The sequence below is a fragment of the Charadrius vociferus genome, unplaced genomic scaffold, assembly GCF_000708025.1.
Source record: "Charadrius vociferus isolate BGI_N301 unplaced genomic scaffold, ASM70802v2 scaffold1413, whole genome shotgun sequence".
NCBI lineage: Eukaryota > Metazoa > Chordata > Aves > Charadriiformes > Charadriidae > Charadrius > Charadrius vociferus.
The window spans coordinates 1,073,404-1,090,430 of record NW_009647827.1 but is presented as its reverse complement, the minus strand read 5'-3'; the positions used below and the strand labels follow the sequence as shown (position 1 = coordinate 1,090,430).

At 46.3% G+C, this 17,027-nt stretch overlaps 2 protein-coding genes across 2 annotated transcripts in view; one reads left to right on the top strand and one right to left on the bottom strand.

Moving 5' to 3' along the window:
• Positions 1-4,168, top strand: part of NFKBID (nuclear factor of kappa light polypeptide gene enhancer in B-cells inhibitor, delta) — an 8,931-nt gene extending 4,763 nt beyond the window's left edge. Inside the window, 2 exon segments of the mRNA XM_009882468.1 lie at positions 3,503-3,667; positions 4,097-4,168. Of these exon segments, the coding sequence (XP_009880770.1) occupies positions 3,503-3,667; positions 4,097-4,168 (237 nt within the window).
• Positions 4,169-10,181: 6,013 nt separating this feature from the next.
• The window catches only part of COLCA2 (colorectal cancer associated 2), a 10,420-nt gene continuing 3,574 nt past the window's right edge, over positions 10,182-17,027 (bottom strand). The window contains exons 2-5 of the mRNA XM_009882484.1: positions 15,238-15,355; positions 12,845-12,902; positions 11,035-11,261; positions 10,182-10,520 (exon numbers count right to left, since the gene is read on the bottom strand). Of these exons, the coding sequence (XP_009880786.1) occupies positions 10,182-10,520; positions 11,035-11,261; positions 12,845-12,902; positions 15,238-15,355 (742 nt within the window). The remainder of the gene's footprint in view (positions 10,521-11,034; positions 11,262-12,844; positions 12,903-15,237; positions 15,356-17,027) is intronic.

Genomic DNA, 17,027 nt, shown 5'->3' with positions numbered 1-17,027 from the left:
GAAAGAGCAACAGTTTGTGAATCTGAACTTTTTTTTTAACATGAAATTGCATTTTCCAGCAAATAGACACTTCACGTGGAGAACAGTGACTGGCTTGACCTCTGAGTTGTATCATGAAATGCAAGCCACTCTCCCAGCAGGTAGAAGCTGACAGAATGAGAGAACGAGAGAACCAGGGAAGAGGAAGAACGTTGGAAGTAGTTACTTGAGGAGAAACATGAACTTTATTACATTAGGCTGAAGATTGAGGAAACACATCTGCAATGATGCAGTGGTTTGCTGTTGGCAGCAATGTAATACTGAAAGATGGCAGTTTAGGGTAGCCATGTGCCAAGTAATCTCTCCTGTCAAACACACCATACCTAGGAAAGATGAGGCTCCTATTTCAGTTAAGGGAGTTGGTGAGTCCTTCTGCCTTAAATGTTATTGGCAAGTTTTCTGGCTCTGTTTGTGCCTGGGAACAAACTGGTTATTGCAATGGCTGCCTGTGAGTTTGAGCCTGGAGTACCAAAATATTCACAGGGCCCACCAAACCCTAACAGCTGCCAGGAGCAAAAACAGAAGACAGACATGTGCTACAGGCAGTAAGCCAGTGGCTTACATTGCCAGGCAGGTGAAGCATGGGGAAACGAGCTCTCTGAAGCCAGGCAGCATCCTTGTTGAGCGTGTGAGAGCCTAGGCACTGTGGCAACTAGACCACCTCTAACTCTGGGGCTCCAGACCCTGCTTTAGGCACTCTATACAACCCTGCTTACTCAGGTAAAGTTTTGCTAACATTAATTCCTCAGTGCAGGGTTTCTGGAGGCACAGCCATTCCTAGGTTGTATAAAGCAAACTATAAACCTTTTCAGCATTGCTATTGTGTCACCCATCCCCTTGCTGCCCCATACTTCACCTCTGAGCAGATAGAAAGCAGTGACACTATCTTGCAGATGTATCGGTTTCACCTATCCTCCTAGGTAAAAAATCTTGACATTCCTGTGCCTTAGCTGAGACATCGCTCTGCACCATCAGCCAGAGCTTTGGCTCTTGACTAGCTGCCCCCTCTCAGCAAGAATGAGTGGGTGTTTCTGGATGCTTCTGCAGAAGGGTACCCTTGAGCAGGAAAGGACACAGGGAGGGGAGAACAAGGCTAGGGTTCCTGTTTTGGGAGGGTCAGCACGTTAACTTTTCATTTCAGCAGTTGCAGCATCTTAGCCTCGCTTGTACTCCCTAGAGCATCCACATGCTTGTGTCCATCAGAAAGGAATTGAAGGTTTTCTATCAACTCAGTTGCTCACTTGGGAAGCAGATACTGGGTAGCTTCACTTTTCTTTTCCCCCTACAAATTTCTGTTGGACTGGAGGAAACATGTTTTGCTTTACGTATGTGGGTAATAACACTGAGCTTCTATCTTTCTGTACAGTGAAGGGCCTTATGCTACCTTTTCACTACATTCTTTCTGTATCTTTTAAGACCCATTAGGCAGGTGCTGGCTTGCCCGTGGGAGTCTGTTGTTGTCTCTTGATCACAATCCTGTGAGAGCTTCCTGCTGCGATAGGATCACTTGAAGTCCTCAGTCTTGTTGGTGAGCTGTCTGGGACAGTAAGAAATATGATGGCAAGGTTGTCTGATACCCACCCTGGCTTTTTTGCTCTTCCAAGTATGAAGAAAACAAGAAAACAGGGATGCTGGAGTCCATGTTTTGGTTTCCTTGGCTCACCCACTGCTTGCTGTGGTTGTCTCATTCCAAATCCATTTCCTTGTGGATTTCACAATGAGAAAAGCATTGAGGCCTTTGAGGTATTTTTCACCTGAGGGATACCTAGAGCTCACATATTGTTGCTCTGGACCATTGTCTCGCATAAGCCCTATTAAAGTAAATGGGAGGCATCAAGATCAGGCATTGTCAGATTGCCTAGTTTCCTTAGCCCCATGCCTGGATTTGGAAACTATCAAGTGCGCCTGCCACAAAGATGCGGCAAACAAACGCAGATGTTCCCATTTTAACAAGAAGTCCTATGAAGAGCTTGTAACTATTCTTTGACTCTACGGGATGGTAAAATTGACAAAGATCTGCTTGTTCAGGGCTTGTAAAAAAATGCTTTGTCTGAGAATAGCTGTTAATATTTTCTATTTTGTTTTGTGCTTCAATGTCCCTTATGTCTCAGTGTTAAATAGGACCTGAAAATCATTTGTATACCTTTTAACAACTGGAATACATGTTGCAATTTGTGTCCAATCATTCCAAGTTCATATCAATGTATGATCATTTCCGAGGGAAAAAATATACAGCTGCCTAAATGAGACTTCTTGCAGACTAAAAATACCTTGCCTTATGTATTTGCTTATTAGGTTTTTCTCATTTAAAACCGTTACCAGTCATACCTGACTAGGCAGGGGCACAGATTTCTACACGGTCTGGTGATGCCAGAGCTCTTCTGCAACAAATTGCAGCAAGCTCCGTCCTGCGCCCCCCCGTGGCTTCACAACCGATTTTGTCTCCTGTTTCTGGACAAATCCTGTTCCTGAAAAAGCTGGAGTCAATACATGCTTAAGTAGGCCCTTGACCTGAAGACTCTTCTGAAGGACAGTGCCATGAAAATAAAGCCAAGCATTATCTTCAGCACTTTGAGAAGGAACTAGGAGAAGGTTTGGAGCCCGGCAGGATTTATTTTGTCTGCTGCGGAGTCAAGCCACCTGTAGCCCTGTGTGGTCCACAGTACACAAAGTCACTGATGGACACAGGCTGCTGGACCTTTGGCTCAGCTGGACCACTGGGACAGCTTGGTACCTTTCAAAGCACCTCTTTTTAATGCCATGAGTTTGGTGACCTGGGGGAACTCACACAGTCAAAGATGCCTGCTGTCCTAGAGATCAGTCCGAGCCTTGTGTATAACCTATACACTACTGGGTTGGCCTTTCACTTCTGTCGAGGTTTCTTTGCAACTTTCTGGCACTTGCAAGTGATTGTAAAAGGGAGTAGTGGAGCTGCATGGAGCACAAATGGGTCTACTATCGTCGCTCCTTGCACAGCCCATGTGTGATGGGTAACACAGCATAATGTGTTTTGTGTCCCTTAGACTGACTTAAATGTTTCCCAGTGAAATAGTTCCTATTGTTTCTCTTGGGTGAATATGCGTGTTACATGGCCTCTATCCTTCTCTTTTTTAAATATCTCATCAGGTCTCTGCTTGCATGAGGGTACAATTTAGTAGGGGGTTGCAGAGTGATTAGGAATGTTGCTGATACAGGACTATTTGTTAGCTGTACCCAAAGCATCAAAGCCCCCCAATTTGTAGTGCTCTATCAGAGACAGAAATCTAAATCTACAAATCTGCTGCATGAGCAGCCGTACATAGGAAAAACAGCACAGGGATACTCCCTCACCTCCCGGTAAGTAACCGTGGGAAGCTTCTTCAGCTCTCATTTCACAAGTCTTCAGTTCTGAGTAGGTGGCACAGCTTATCAGGAGGATTCTCTTTTTTTTCTTCTTCTTTTTCTTTTTCTTCTACTGCATTAGGCACATGGCAACACAGCTTTACATATGGCAGCTGCATTGCCTCATGACAAGAACCAGAAAGAAATCGTCCAGTTGCTCCTTGACCACGGGGCAGACCCGAGCATCCGAAACTTAGACAACGATCAGCCAATCCACATGGCTCCTTCTGGAAAAGCTGGGGATCAGGTACATGATCTGCATTGCTGCTGCTTCCTAACACATCTGTGTGCCCCACAGCTGTCTGTCCTTACCAGGGAAACAGTGAGGACAAGTCATATTACACGGGACTGACGTTGCAGTGGTGTAGGCTTGGGGGTTCCCCACTTCAGTAAGTCCATAATCGAGGAGCACAAAGCAGGCATTAGCTGGTACTCCAAATACATCTGAGGAGGTATCAATGTGTAGTTCTTTCATAACGGCAGCAGATCTCAAGGGGTGATTTGGTTTCATGACTACAGATACAAAAAGGCTTCTGGAGCTCATTGTAGTCCAAATATGTTTGTATGTGTATTTAGTTATATATATACATGTATATAAGTGCGTGTATGTATGTACTGGGGTGTCTGTATGCACGGTTTCAGATGGTACGTTATGAACTTCAATATTTTTTTACAGGTTAGGCATTTGCTGAAGAAAGGGAAAGTTGCATCTGCATTCATTTCCTGTCACCAAAATGCCAGATCCTAGGTTGACTGCAATTTCTGGAATGGCTTCAACTTCAGCTTGCTAATTGCACAAGACCTCTTAGAAAAACTGTGAGGATGGTTAACCAACATGTCCCTGCTCCTAGAGTCTTTAAACCTGGGGGGGGTGACAGTGTTTCTCAACCTGTGGCCCATGAGTAGCATGTAAGATATCAGAAGACGAGCTTTCAAATGGTTGAAAAATTTTGTTATCAAAGAATACTAATAAACCTCAAGCATTGCTTGCTAGCAAGGAGGCAAGCAAAGCAAATGGCTGTTACAGAGATAAGTAAATGTTCGAAGTACAGCCAACCTTTGATTTGGCGGCAACTGAAACCCATGGTGGTGACAGAACGCAAGATGGTAGTTTGGCTATAAAAGGCTGAGAAATACTGCTCTAAGCCATGCTTGAACTGTGTGTGCCTCTTGTTAGGTCCTGTAGAGAGGTACTGGTTGAAATGCTGAAGCCTTTGTGATACACAATTACCTTCATTGTTCCTGCTAGCCTGGGAATGCTGGAACCTGAGGGGAGGCAAAAGACTGGATGGAAGAGGTCAAGTCAGCCTAAGGCATGAGCCATGGCTGTATTTCACCTGAGTGAATGGATATCCGAACTGAAGAGCCCCAAACAAGGGTTTCTGCAAGCTGCTGCTACCCCATTTCTTAGCACTTTGTGGAAGAAAGCTAAAGCGGCTGTCCATTGCCACAGTCTTTCACCCCACCCCAAAAAAAAAGAAAAGAAAACAGATGCTTGTAAGAGCAAGTCCATGGGGCAGGTTCTCAGCAGCCCTGGTTCGTGTGGCTCCTGAGTGCTTCCCAGTGAAGGGATTCCTCTTTGAGACTTCTCATCCAATCCAAGTCTCCAGCTCTGATGGCAAAGACCTTCCTCTGGAAGGACCTCAGAGTGGGGACCTGAACCCTCACCTGAGCTAATGCTTGTGTAGGAGACAGAGGCTTCCTTTGGGTCTTCAACAGCTTTTAGGCATGGACAGGGTAGAAAACCTTTGAGCCATGTGGGCCTGTACACAGAGGGGTCAGAGTGCAATGTGGTAGGTGCTCTCCTATTCCCATTCTTATCTAAGGGGGCGTTTTAATAGATTCTTCTTATACTTTCTGTGAAATGATTTGTGAATTGCTGTGCAATCAACCAGCAATGGTGTCTCTGCTGGGTCAATAGGATTGAAGGTAGATGCCTGAAGCGAGTGAAAGCCATGTTTTGACAACCCTTTCACAGAGGGTGTCTCATCTTCGGTACACATTCTGAATTATAGTTCGTTGATTTCTCAGTGTTGCACAAGTTATTTTTTTCTAACAAGACTGAACAATAAGATGAAGGGCGGATGTCTTAAATCACTGCAATAACTTCCTTGATCACCCACTGACTGACTCAATGGGATGGGGTTTTCTAAACCACTTGTCAGTCTCGCAGACCTGGACTGTTTAAACAACTGTTTAGCAGACTTGAACAAAAGCTCTTAAGAAATGCAGACATCTTCTCGACTTTCTCAGCCCTCTCTGCTGTTTTGCTATTGCTTCTCACTACATCATAGCTACAAACCTGCCAACATCCGCTGACAAAAAAGCAGACATGTATTTGCATATGTTTGCATAAATTTGCATGTATCTGGGCATAGGCCAGCAAAAGCATGTGCTTTCTTACTTTGAAGGGATGTTATAACAAGCCTTAAATTGAGTGATAACTGCATTGGTGAGTTAGTACCATGTGTCAAGACAAAATGGTCAATAAAATATCAATTTCTTGAACTTGCTAGCAGCAAAACTGTAAAACCGTGATCAGCATGTGGCATGGGATGCACTAGGGAAAATGTAAAAAGATTTTTGCCATCTAGAAATGTCTATGAGAAGTCCTTTTGCAGCAAGTGAAAAAAATACATGAGCTGTTTTCTAGAGTGGCTTCATCTCTTTATTGTTTCATCTGCCTGCTGTTGGATGTTTAATACAGAGCAATGCCGTCAGTGACTTGCAGTCTGTAAACATCACCATCTCCAGCATATCAGGGAAAATATTGATCTGGGGAACAATGGATGTGGCTTCATTCAGAGCATCACCCTGGTAGCCTGCGTTACTCAGAGTTGATAGATGAGATTTGCAGATGGCAGATCCCGTGACTGACCCAGGAAGGATGCGTTCTCTCTACAGGCACATCTGTGTTCAGCTTCCCAAAGCTCGTACATCAGAGGCCTGCTCTGAAGCCAGCCACAATCAAGAAGCTGTTCGTATTGTCTTTGGACGGGATCCACGAGGCAGTTGGAGGCTGCTGCATGTAAAGCACCTTTCCCTGTCAAGCCAGCCAGTTCCTGGCCTGTGTATCAAGAAAAATTCTTTTAAGGCTCAAAGGTGGCCTGAGTGTTAAGTCTTCTGTGCTGGGGTGCATTTCATTGATTTGGGCAGTATCTTAGTTCACAGTTAACCCCTCGATTTTTTTATTACTATTTCAGGGGAAATGTACCTTTTATAACCTTAGCGGTACTGGCAGTGTGTGATACCCCTTTATTTGCACAGTTTATCTCTTCCTACCTGTGGCTTTGGATAAGTTGCTAATAACAAAGGCTTGTTATCACCAAACAAATGTTCTGAAGTGGCACCATAGAAAAGTCGCCAGTCGGTTGGCAAGGAAAACCTTTTGATCAAATACTCTGTGCAACTGGTAAATAACTTGAAAATAAAAACCTTTTATTTTCTCTATAACTGTGGGTTACTTCTGGAGTTATTCATGGCTTTTGTAAGAAAGGGGTGATCCTCGGTTTTGTGTAAACATGTGTTTATATAGCCTGGCAGGGACTGATGAAATGCCAGTGTTTCAGTAGTGCTGTGCCAGCTCCGTTGGGGATATGACCCAAGCTACTTTCCTTCAACCTCCCGCCTTTTTTTTTTTTTTTTTTTTTTTTTTTTTTGCTGAGGGGGCGTGGGGGTAGTAAAGGGGGAGAAGAATAATGCACAATCAAACTTTGAATAGTCCTCCTCTGTTGTTTTTTGTCCTTTCTTGTGTCCACAAGACATCATTGTGTCAACAGTCAGCAAGCTTCTACTTGCACTGCATGCGTCACCTGGAGCTATTGGTGTGGAGTTGGGGAATGGTGTCTAAAACATGTTTGCAGTCCCTAGCATGGGGGATTGCAAAACAACTGGAGAAAGAGCTGCAGAGAAATAGGAAGAGGCTGCAAGGGATGGAGGGCAGTGCTACTTACTTAATGGAAGCTGTTAGAGTCCAGACCCCAGTGCATAGAAATGTTTTGCTGGAAATATCCTTGTCCCAGCAAAACAGTTGGCAATTTCAGAGCTGCTGGTCCCCAGCGGCATGAGGCCAATAGCTGTTAAATATCTGCAGTCTTTAAGAACACTGCATGATCCCATCTCAGGGCCTCAGCCACCTGGAAGTGTGGAAGCTCAGTGATGAGACCAGCCCACAGCCTCAAGAGACAACTTCCCCCACTGGAGGGGTGCTCTTTTGGCCTGAGGCAACATCCAAGGAGCAGAAATAAGAATGTGATGTAGGGTGGTCTGTAGTGCTCACTGCCCTTCCTAAGTGGTTACGCCTAAACAGCAGCCATAGGTTCAATAATGGGCACAACCTCTCCACTGCACGCCACAGTGTGCACAGAGCAGTCCTCTTTGGAGACACAGCATAGCCACTGACAGCTGTACAGACCTGTGCCACAAGATACTGATAAATGTGCAGTCTGCTGATAATGTATGAGATTTATATATCCGCCTGATAGGGAGGTGAGAGAGATGTTGTTAGACTGTAATACTTTACTCAACTTCCGTGCTGGCACAGTTGTGTAGATTGGGATATTATTTATCTTGCTGTAAAATGTGTTAATATGAGCGCTCTCCTTGTTGAATGCTTACTTATTATTTTCACATGCTCTTTCCTTCGCTGTATAAGAACACCTCTTCTCGGCTCTGTTAAGCTCAGGCCAACATTGCCAACCCACGGGGAGGATGTGCCCACCCAATTTCCACTAGAAGCCTCAAATATCTTGCCTCAACCTTATCTTCTTGTGGCTCTTTCATATTGGTGATAAAGGGCTTTGACACGTGGCTGAAGGTGTGCCCACTCCTCAAGCAGCAGGCAGAAGCAGCCAGCACTAAGCAAGCTGTGGAGCAGACTGGGGCAGTAGAAGTGTAAACCTCCAGTGAGATAATGCTGAGGGGCTGAAGCACTACCAAAATGGCAATAGAGTGTCTCTGCACAGGGGTAATCACAGCCTGAACTGCAGCAAAGACACAGCTGTTAACTCCTATTTATAAGCTTTCTATGACTGAATGTGTTTATCACTTGGGACAACTCTGAGATTAATCAGGTAACAACAGGGGAGAGAGGAAGATATTGTTTAAAGTTCTCAAAGTATTTTAAAGCAAGTTTTGGAAAAAAAAAAAAAAAAGCTGCTGCCTTACATAAAGTAAAGGCACTGGATGTTGGAAAGGTACAGTTATCTCTGTGTAATCTCCTTGTCTAGCATGACAAAAATGAAACGTCCTGTCCAGGGACCTGGACTGGACATGGAAAAAAATGCCCTTTTTTATCTCATATAAAACTTAAAGTGAAGAGAACCCTGGAAGCTGCATGGGAGGTAACAGCTCTGTTTTCTGATGAAGGTGGGCTTAGAAGTTTGAAATAACTGGCATTATATAAATATTTTTTAAAGTGTGATTAAAAAACCCTACAACTTTACTCTTAGTTTATTGTAGATTTCACAGGGTGAGGAAATACTGGTTGATTTTTTTGGTAGAATGAAGGAAACCTCCCTGTTTGCCAGCCAGATATGTCTGTCTTGCATCCTCGCCCATATGGGTAATTTGAGCTCTGGTGAGAGGAAAGCTTTTCAGTTAACTGTAGAAGTGTCTGGAGAAGAAGGTGAGCATACTGCTAATTAAATTATGTATGTCTTCACAGGCGTAGTTAGTTTTTTCATTTGTAATGGGTTTAATATGGAGAGATACTTCTTCCTTTCTGGTCTGGGTGCTCAGCTGAGAAACTGGGGGCTTGGCAGTCTGCCTCACCAAGGGGTATTAAAAGGAGGTGAGACACAGTCTGAGAAAGGTCTGGATTTGTGCAAGAAACAGGGAATCCTCCGGTATGATAACTTTCCCATTATCTACTTTAAAAAATAGTCACTTATCTCCTGTTCAGTTGATTATGCTGAAAGGCGGAGAAAACCTAAAATCAACAGACCAAACTATACAAAGGGCTGCTGAACTACAGCAGCCTCTCACTGGAACTCTACCCTCATGGGGAAGCTGGTGTTGAGCAGCAGCCAAAGAAGTTTGGTACTGGATTCAACCTCGGTGCAGGCCTGAGGGGCCTTTCTGGCACACGACCCAGGGGCTAAGCCCTGAGCTGGCATGGAAAACGGCGGTTTTCCTTTTCTGCAAGAACCACTAGAGAATATCATCACAGCAGCCTGAGCAGAAGCGGTGGCTAAGAAGGTGCAGATCCATCTCAGAGCAGGGTGCTGCACAGCTTTCTCTCTGGATAGTGTGCTGGGTGCTGAGATACGTAAAGACTTTTTATCTGCTGGAAAAGGTAAGCAAGACCTTTCATATTGCTGAGTAATGGCTCCTTGTGTAGGTTGCTGAGAGTCTGTCTTCCTCACCTTTGTGAGAACAGGGCCGGGATCCTGGATCATTAGCAGAGGAGAAGAGCACTGACATCTAGCACATGAGGAATTAACAGGCTTCAGCATACGTACCAAATTATTTATTTGTATCAAAAAGAGCTGGCTTAATGACATGTTGTTTGGTAAGGCAGCTTAGGATTTCTTTAAAAAAAAAAACAGAAACAAACAGGAAAAAAAACCACACCCAAACCACCATAACAACAACAAAATACCCCTGACCATACAAGACAGAGGACTAATGTAGTGATATCATGTAGAAAACGTGTAAGTAGTGAAGAATAAACTGGACTGTGTTAGGCAGTGCAACTTTGCATAGTTCATGGGCAATTAATCTAATTTGGATACAGTGGATGTGTAAAACCACAGTCCCCATTAGCTATAGCAGACGTCGCAGTTCCTATCCCTTCTGAAGAAGTCGTCAGCCATGGCCATGGGTGGTAAGTAGTCCAGGCAGTCTGTGCTGGGGCAGGGGAAGTACTGCGGGACCCTGTTGTCCACATGCTGGGAGCCACAGGCGGTGCAGTAGCAGGCAGTGGCGGTGTATGGGGAAGGGGTATGGCAGGACCACTCCTCCGCAGGGTAGTCATAGGTCTTGGTGTCCAGAGCAGAGGGTGGGCTGTGGGTCAGCGGGGTGAAAGGGGATAGTTGAGAAGGAGAGCAGCTATAGTTTAATGGGCTGGATAGATCAGCTGAATTGGGGGATCCGGGAGCCTAGAGTTTGAGAGAATGAAGAAAAAAAAAAAACCAACACAAGACATTTCAGGGTGACATTTGGGGAAATGAAGACAGCAGCCAGAATTTCCACACCATTGCCTTTCTCAGGAGGGTCTAGCTACCCGGGGAGATGGTTTAGCCCTTGGAGGCTTAAACCCAGGAGGCAGTTCCCGTGACATTGCTGTTAATAGGGAGCTTCTCTGCGAGTTAGATAGCTGCTAGCAGGAACTGGGCCATTCTTTGTGGGAAATCTACAGGATCTATAGAAGGGACATTCCCTATTCTGCAGCTTCTCTCTAGGTTTGGTTGGGCCTCCCTATACTCTGCTCCCAACGGGAAACCATGCAGAAGTCCACACAAGCAGCCTGCATTGCTGTGGCTGTACCCCATGTCCCTAAAAGCAGCCACGTTTCCAAATCAGCTTGCTGCTGTTCTGCCCCAGGATGTGACTCCCTTCTCCATTTTCCCTCTGAGTGCGCCTGTGGCTGTTCCCCTGGGACACAAAGCTTACCAAGCCCTGGTTAAAGCAGAGTGGGACTGGCTGGAAGGCGTCTGAGGTGTAGTGCGAGGGTGGCTGGAAAGCACCGAAGGCTGGGTCTAAGGGTGCATCTGTCTGAAGACAGGAATCTACCAGCTGCTCCAAATAGCTAGGGCTTTCTTCGCAGGAGACACAATTCGAAAACTGCCATGATGGACAATAGTTGGGAACAGAAGAGATGGGTTCTGCATCAAAAGGTGCTAGGAGAGAAGGCAAACAAGATAGTAGCAGATTATTCAGTATCTGTCTTCACAAAGGGCAGGTGTTGTCCTAGGTCAGGTTTCAGTACTCTTATATGTTCAGTAGCCCTATGGATTTAGACAAGGATAAATCTCCTTCAAGTTCAGGGTGAGTTTTCTAGGGAAGCAGACACTAGGAGGAAGATGCTTAAAAGCATGCAAATAATGTGGGAATTTTCGTCCCCTTGAAAAGCTCCAAAGCTCTTTAAATACTGCTGGAAACATTTCTGGCTCCAGCTATTTTGGACAGGGATCCAGCTAGAAACTTCCTCAGACTCTTGACCCTCTGGCCTCCCTTCAGATGTCAACTGTTTACAGACCCAGAAGCTTGCCATGCAGTGATTTACACTTCACAGCGTGGCAGATGGCTTCCGCCTTTGCCTCACCCAGTCTCCAGATGCAGGGTATCTACATCTGCAGGAAGAAGGGGATAACAGAAAAATAATTTGCTCTTTTATCCTCCAGACAGGAGGCAAACTTCTGAGCAGACAAAATGGAGCAAGTAAGTGATAACACAGCATTCCGTCCACGTAGTGTTACTGGCAAAAGCGTGAGTTCCTAGAAAGCTGTAGGGTCAGACTCCCACTGTACTGCAACATGCTTACTGGGGCTATGAAAGCTCACAGCAGATCTGACTTTGCAGAATTATTATTCTTCCATGCAGTGTTCAAACACGGTTAAAAGCAGAGCCATGTCCACATGGAGGGGCACGGGTCAGAAGGCAATGGAACTGCATGTGGGTAGAGTCACTCAGAGTCATAATTGTTTGCAGGTTCAAGGTGGCAGTGTTTAGCTGGATGTGGGGAGGAAGCAAGAAGCATAATACATAATCAGATGGAGACTTTCCAGCCTGAAAAAGCCTTGGTATGTCTCACGTTTCTGTATTAACATAAGCAAATTGATTCCTAAATATTGATGACTTAATAATTTCCCTGTCCATACAATGTACATATTCACACCTCCCCAACCTTTTAGGTGTCTCTGCTTTGGCTGCAGAATAATTGAAGGATCTGTAAGCCCAAAGTCCTACTCCCCCCACCCAGAAGGTGGCCCTTTCCTTGGATATTCACAGGCAGGAGGAAGAAACTCTTTGTGTTGCTGAAAACCTGACACTCTCCTCGGTCCTATGGATGCTGCCAGGAGAGCGAGAACAGCCAATTCTGCTGGAGCTCAGCAAAGTGCTCCAGGGCGATCTGACCCTCTAGCTCCAATGGGACCCACAGACTGCAGCCTGGAGAAGGTGATGCCAGCAGTGTTATTCCCTAGGGGCTGAGCATCCCTTCCTGAGGGGATCTTGCTCCTTGCTGTGGGAAGAATAAAGTGCACAAATGAGAGAGTGTGAGCGTGCTCCTAACAGGCTTATAAGTACCCTGCTGGCCTCACGGCATCCTCATCTGCATTTCATGGGCTCCTTTCAGGTGCTGATTGGTTGCGTTGCTGGTTATCTGGTAGTGCCTGCCTCAGCCAAGGGCTGGAAAGACTCCGGGCTGTGGGAAAAATTGGGAAGGGGGTGGGAAGGGACATGGATGGGGCTTTGTACCAACCTGGGTGAGGAGGAGATACAGACTCTGAAAACTGGATGCTGCTGCTGCTCCAAGAAACCTGATCAAAGAGAAGGGAAGAAAAGGAATTGTATACACTGTAACACAGAGGAGCATTTTTCTGCATGCTGAGGTAAGTCAGGATTTCATTTCAGCCTATTTATGTAAATCCTATTTACCTCATGGCTGTGACATGGAAAACTTCCCTAACATCGACCAAACAAGATTAACGTGCATAACGTGATTTTTCCCTGAGCCTGTAACGGCACTGGAGAAGCACAACACCAACCTGGTGTACAGCCCTTGATACAGCACCTTCCTAGTGTGCTTTTCCTACTGCATTATTACTGTTAATTCAGCAGAGATGTGGCTGCCTTTGAAACTAACATATGTTAATTTCTAGGCCATGAATTCCGCAGTGGGGGGATCCCACTCATTGAGAATGAGTAACTAATACATTGTAGCGATAACTCTTGAAACATGACTAACATAATTGCAGGTACCCCATGGCTGGGCATCAGACTGGGTTGCCGTGCTTGGTGTTGCTGTCATTTGGAAACCGGCTCTGACATCGTTCCCCACTCTAACACAGCTATGTGCCTCTATGAAAACGGACAGTCTCATTTTCTGAGGGATGCTGGAAGCTGGAGCGGACAGACCTGTTCTAGGAGCCTGACCTGCCGGAGGGGAGAAATCCACCCCAAAAGCAATGGGAGTTTTGATGCTCGTTGTTTAAGACCAGGATTTTACTCTGCAAATACAAATACTGTTCTTTTTCCTCAGTTTTAATTGATACAGACTTCCGCTTCATTTCCTTTATTCAAAATGCTCTTGAGTTAGTGGATCATTTCCCTAGCAACAACTTCCTACCACATCCTCGTGCATTTACTCCGTTAAATAGTGGCTATTCTGAGCTGAAAGAGCCTGTAGGACTACCCCTCTTTTCTTTGCCTGCAGATGTGCAACAAGGCATACAGAGCTGTACCGCCAGCAGCAGAATTGTTCAGGTTTGGCTTTTTTCAGTGCACAGAGGCAGCTTATCCTGCCAGCCCTAACCTCTGGGGCCTCTCCAGGACAACACGTACTTTTTGCATATCACAAAGGTAACCTCCTGCACTGCCACTTTTTACTTTTTTCCTGTGTGGGCAAAACAAGCACCGTGTAAACTTGCCGTGGGAAGCGAAAACTAGTTCCACGCAGCCCTGTGACACCTGGCTGCGAGGAAGAGGCTGCTTCGGTTAGGGCTGGAGGGGAGGAGTGACCCAGCATTTCCAAAGCCCAGCAGTTTTGTGCACTGTTCACCCAGGCCTCTCTGCCTGTGGCTTGCAGGCTGATCAGCTTTCTGTGCAATCAGCTGCAACAAGGTACAGGAGGTGGGAGATGAAATCTGAAAACCATTCAAAGCTGTAAAGGCATGAATCGGGAAGAAGTAATCATTTACTAACTTCTTTATGCAAATCCCTGGAGTGGCTGGAGCTAGAGGACTCCTACAAAGACTGGAAGAGAGACAGAGAGAGTGCAGACGTGTGTGTGTACACACACACACAGAGATCTCTGTCCTCTCCTTTAGAAGGGATGGGGTTAGGCGCTGCCCAGGTGGTACTGAAAAAAGTTGGAAGACCTGAATTCAGTCAAGCACGCTTGGATATTATGCTACGGAGCCCTAATGGAACAGGAGGGGGTCATTGGCCATGCCTTGTTTTCTTCCTTTCTGCTAGCCACAATTTGGAGCTGTTGCCAAATCCCAGATTGCCAGACCCTCTCTGATGCCTGGGAGCTGCTGGAGGCACTGCACGTCTGGTGCCTTCATTTCCTGCCTGATCAACCTGGACAAGAGTGAGCCTCCATGGGCACGAGGTGGCTGAAAGCAGCTTCCTGGGGGGCTGAGACTTGTGGAACATGGGGAGGTTTGGGGAGCTTTGGTGTCACAGAGCTTTGCACTGATTGCTCCTCAAAGCTGCACAGGTCGGGTCAAAGGTGTGCCCTGGGTGTATGCTTCACCCAATTGTGCAAAGCAGTTTGGTGCACGCTTCAGCCGAGCCAGGGCACATTTTAAATGGGGGCAGTGACCGTGGCCTGCCTTGCTCATTCAGCATAATGATACCGGAGTTGCTGTGATAACTGTAAGTTGGACTGAAATTTATCTGTGTGATCCTTCCATTCCAGTGCGAGTTACGTTTCTGTAGCACCAGCGCTGCTTTCTCCCTGTACTAATGGCTGAGACCATCACCTGTTAGATCACTGCTGCAGTTACCCTGGCTGAAAGTTCTTCTCGCCCATCCTCACCAGCCTGCTACGCTCAGACTTTGGCAGTCTCCTTGGCCCAGAGATTACGGTCTTAGCAAAAAAGATTCAAAGAGAAGAGACAAAGCAGACACCAAAAATTTTTTACTTACCCCTGAACCAGTTGCTGCTTGTCGTGCTCTCCTCTGCTGCAGTAACTCCTTAACTGTAATCTTTACTCTAACACCTTGATACACCTTGGGCTTTCCTGAAAGAATTTGGGGGAAAACACTTTACAAGATGGGAGACCTTCAGAGCATACAGCGAATCCAGAAGGTTTTCAGGCATGCTCTACACGAAGTTTACTGGGGTAAACAGATGATTAATTGGTCACTGTTAAGTCACTTGTAATCACAGTTTATAGCCCTCCTTAACACCTGCTACACAAGCTTGTGACAAGCAGACATTTATGAAAAAGTTGGCCTTGATTATATTTAGCAATCATGCGTGTTTGTTTTTTTACTATCTCCTTCTCCCCCCTCTCCCCAGGTGTCCTAATACCAAGCTCCATCTGGTGCTACTGTTGAATTTATTTAAATTCCTATGATATTTGCCACTCTTAGGACCTGAAAATAAATGTGGGAAGCACTTCACCTTGCAGATGAAGACCAGGAATAAAACAATGGAAATATGTGGGCAGTTATTGAGGGCTAAACAAAACACAAATAAAATGACTGCTTTCATGAATCACTTCTTGCCTAGATTATTTCTTTATTTTGCTCATTCTGTACAACTCCCATTTATTTCAAACAAACATTTAGGATGTCTTTAATCCAGCCAAAACCAATCAGCAATCATCCGTCACTACCCGATGAGGGATTTTTACTACAGGAAATGGTAAAGTATTTACCTATTCTGAAAAATCACTTTCACTTGCTGTACTTATAGCTAAAATACTTTAAGCCTCTGGCAGTTCTGTTTCTGACCTAACTTTCTGTGATTATTTTCATCCTACAAAGACAAGTGTGGTCTCATTCTGCAGCCAGCTGTTCCCCAGTAGAGGCAGCTGGTTCCAGGTTTCCTGTCCTATTGCTGCTGCATGCAGCAAGAAGACAGCGCTGGATTTGCGGGTTCTGCCCCCAAGCAATCCCGCACTGTAGGCCCTGTCCTCTTCTGCTATAACCTGTCTCTTGCTGATGGCTGTACAGCATCTTCAGCCTCCTGTCTGCCCAACCCCAGCCCTCCTGCTGCCCCCTTGGTGCTCTGGTTGAGAACGCGCTGTATTAGGCGTATGGGTCCCTCCAAAAAGATGGCAGGCGGAGCTGGGTCTGCCTCGAGGGGTTTGCTGTGCTGTGCTCTCAGCATCTGGGGATTATTCATCTTGTATTTTTACGTTTTGTTCCTATTCGACAAACTGAAGATGAGGAAAATGAGGGGAGGGAAGGGTTGAATTTGACGACACAGCAAGGGCCCTGAGCTGGCAGCCCCTTCTGCCAGTTTGGTTCAGCTGCGTACAGTCTCTCAGCTCTGGTCTGCACAGGCAGCTGGACAGGGCTAGGGGCTATACTATGAGCAACTTAAACACAACCTAGCAGGTGGACATATCTATAACCCAGGGGCTGGCTGTCAGGCAGCCCCGGCTCCCCTGGCAGGGCATTGTGCCCCAAGGATCCTGTTTTTCGAGCACCCCGAGGTGCCAGCGTGGTCTGCCTGCAGCTGAAGCATGGCGAGCAGGGCCGCAGCGGCCAGCTGTGCTGAACTGGCCGGGCTGCGGGTGGAAGAGGCAGGGTGATGCAGCTGGGGCCGGGGGTGAGGAGCAGGGTGGCAAGGACGGGCTGGGGCTCAGGGTGACACGGGCCGGCTGGGCATCAGCAGCAGGGTGACAGGGGCGGGCTGGGGGTCAGGGTGGGCTCGGGGTCGGGGAGCAGGGCGGGCAGGGCAGCCGGAAAGCAGCGTGGGGAGG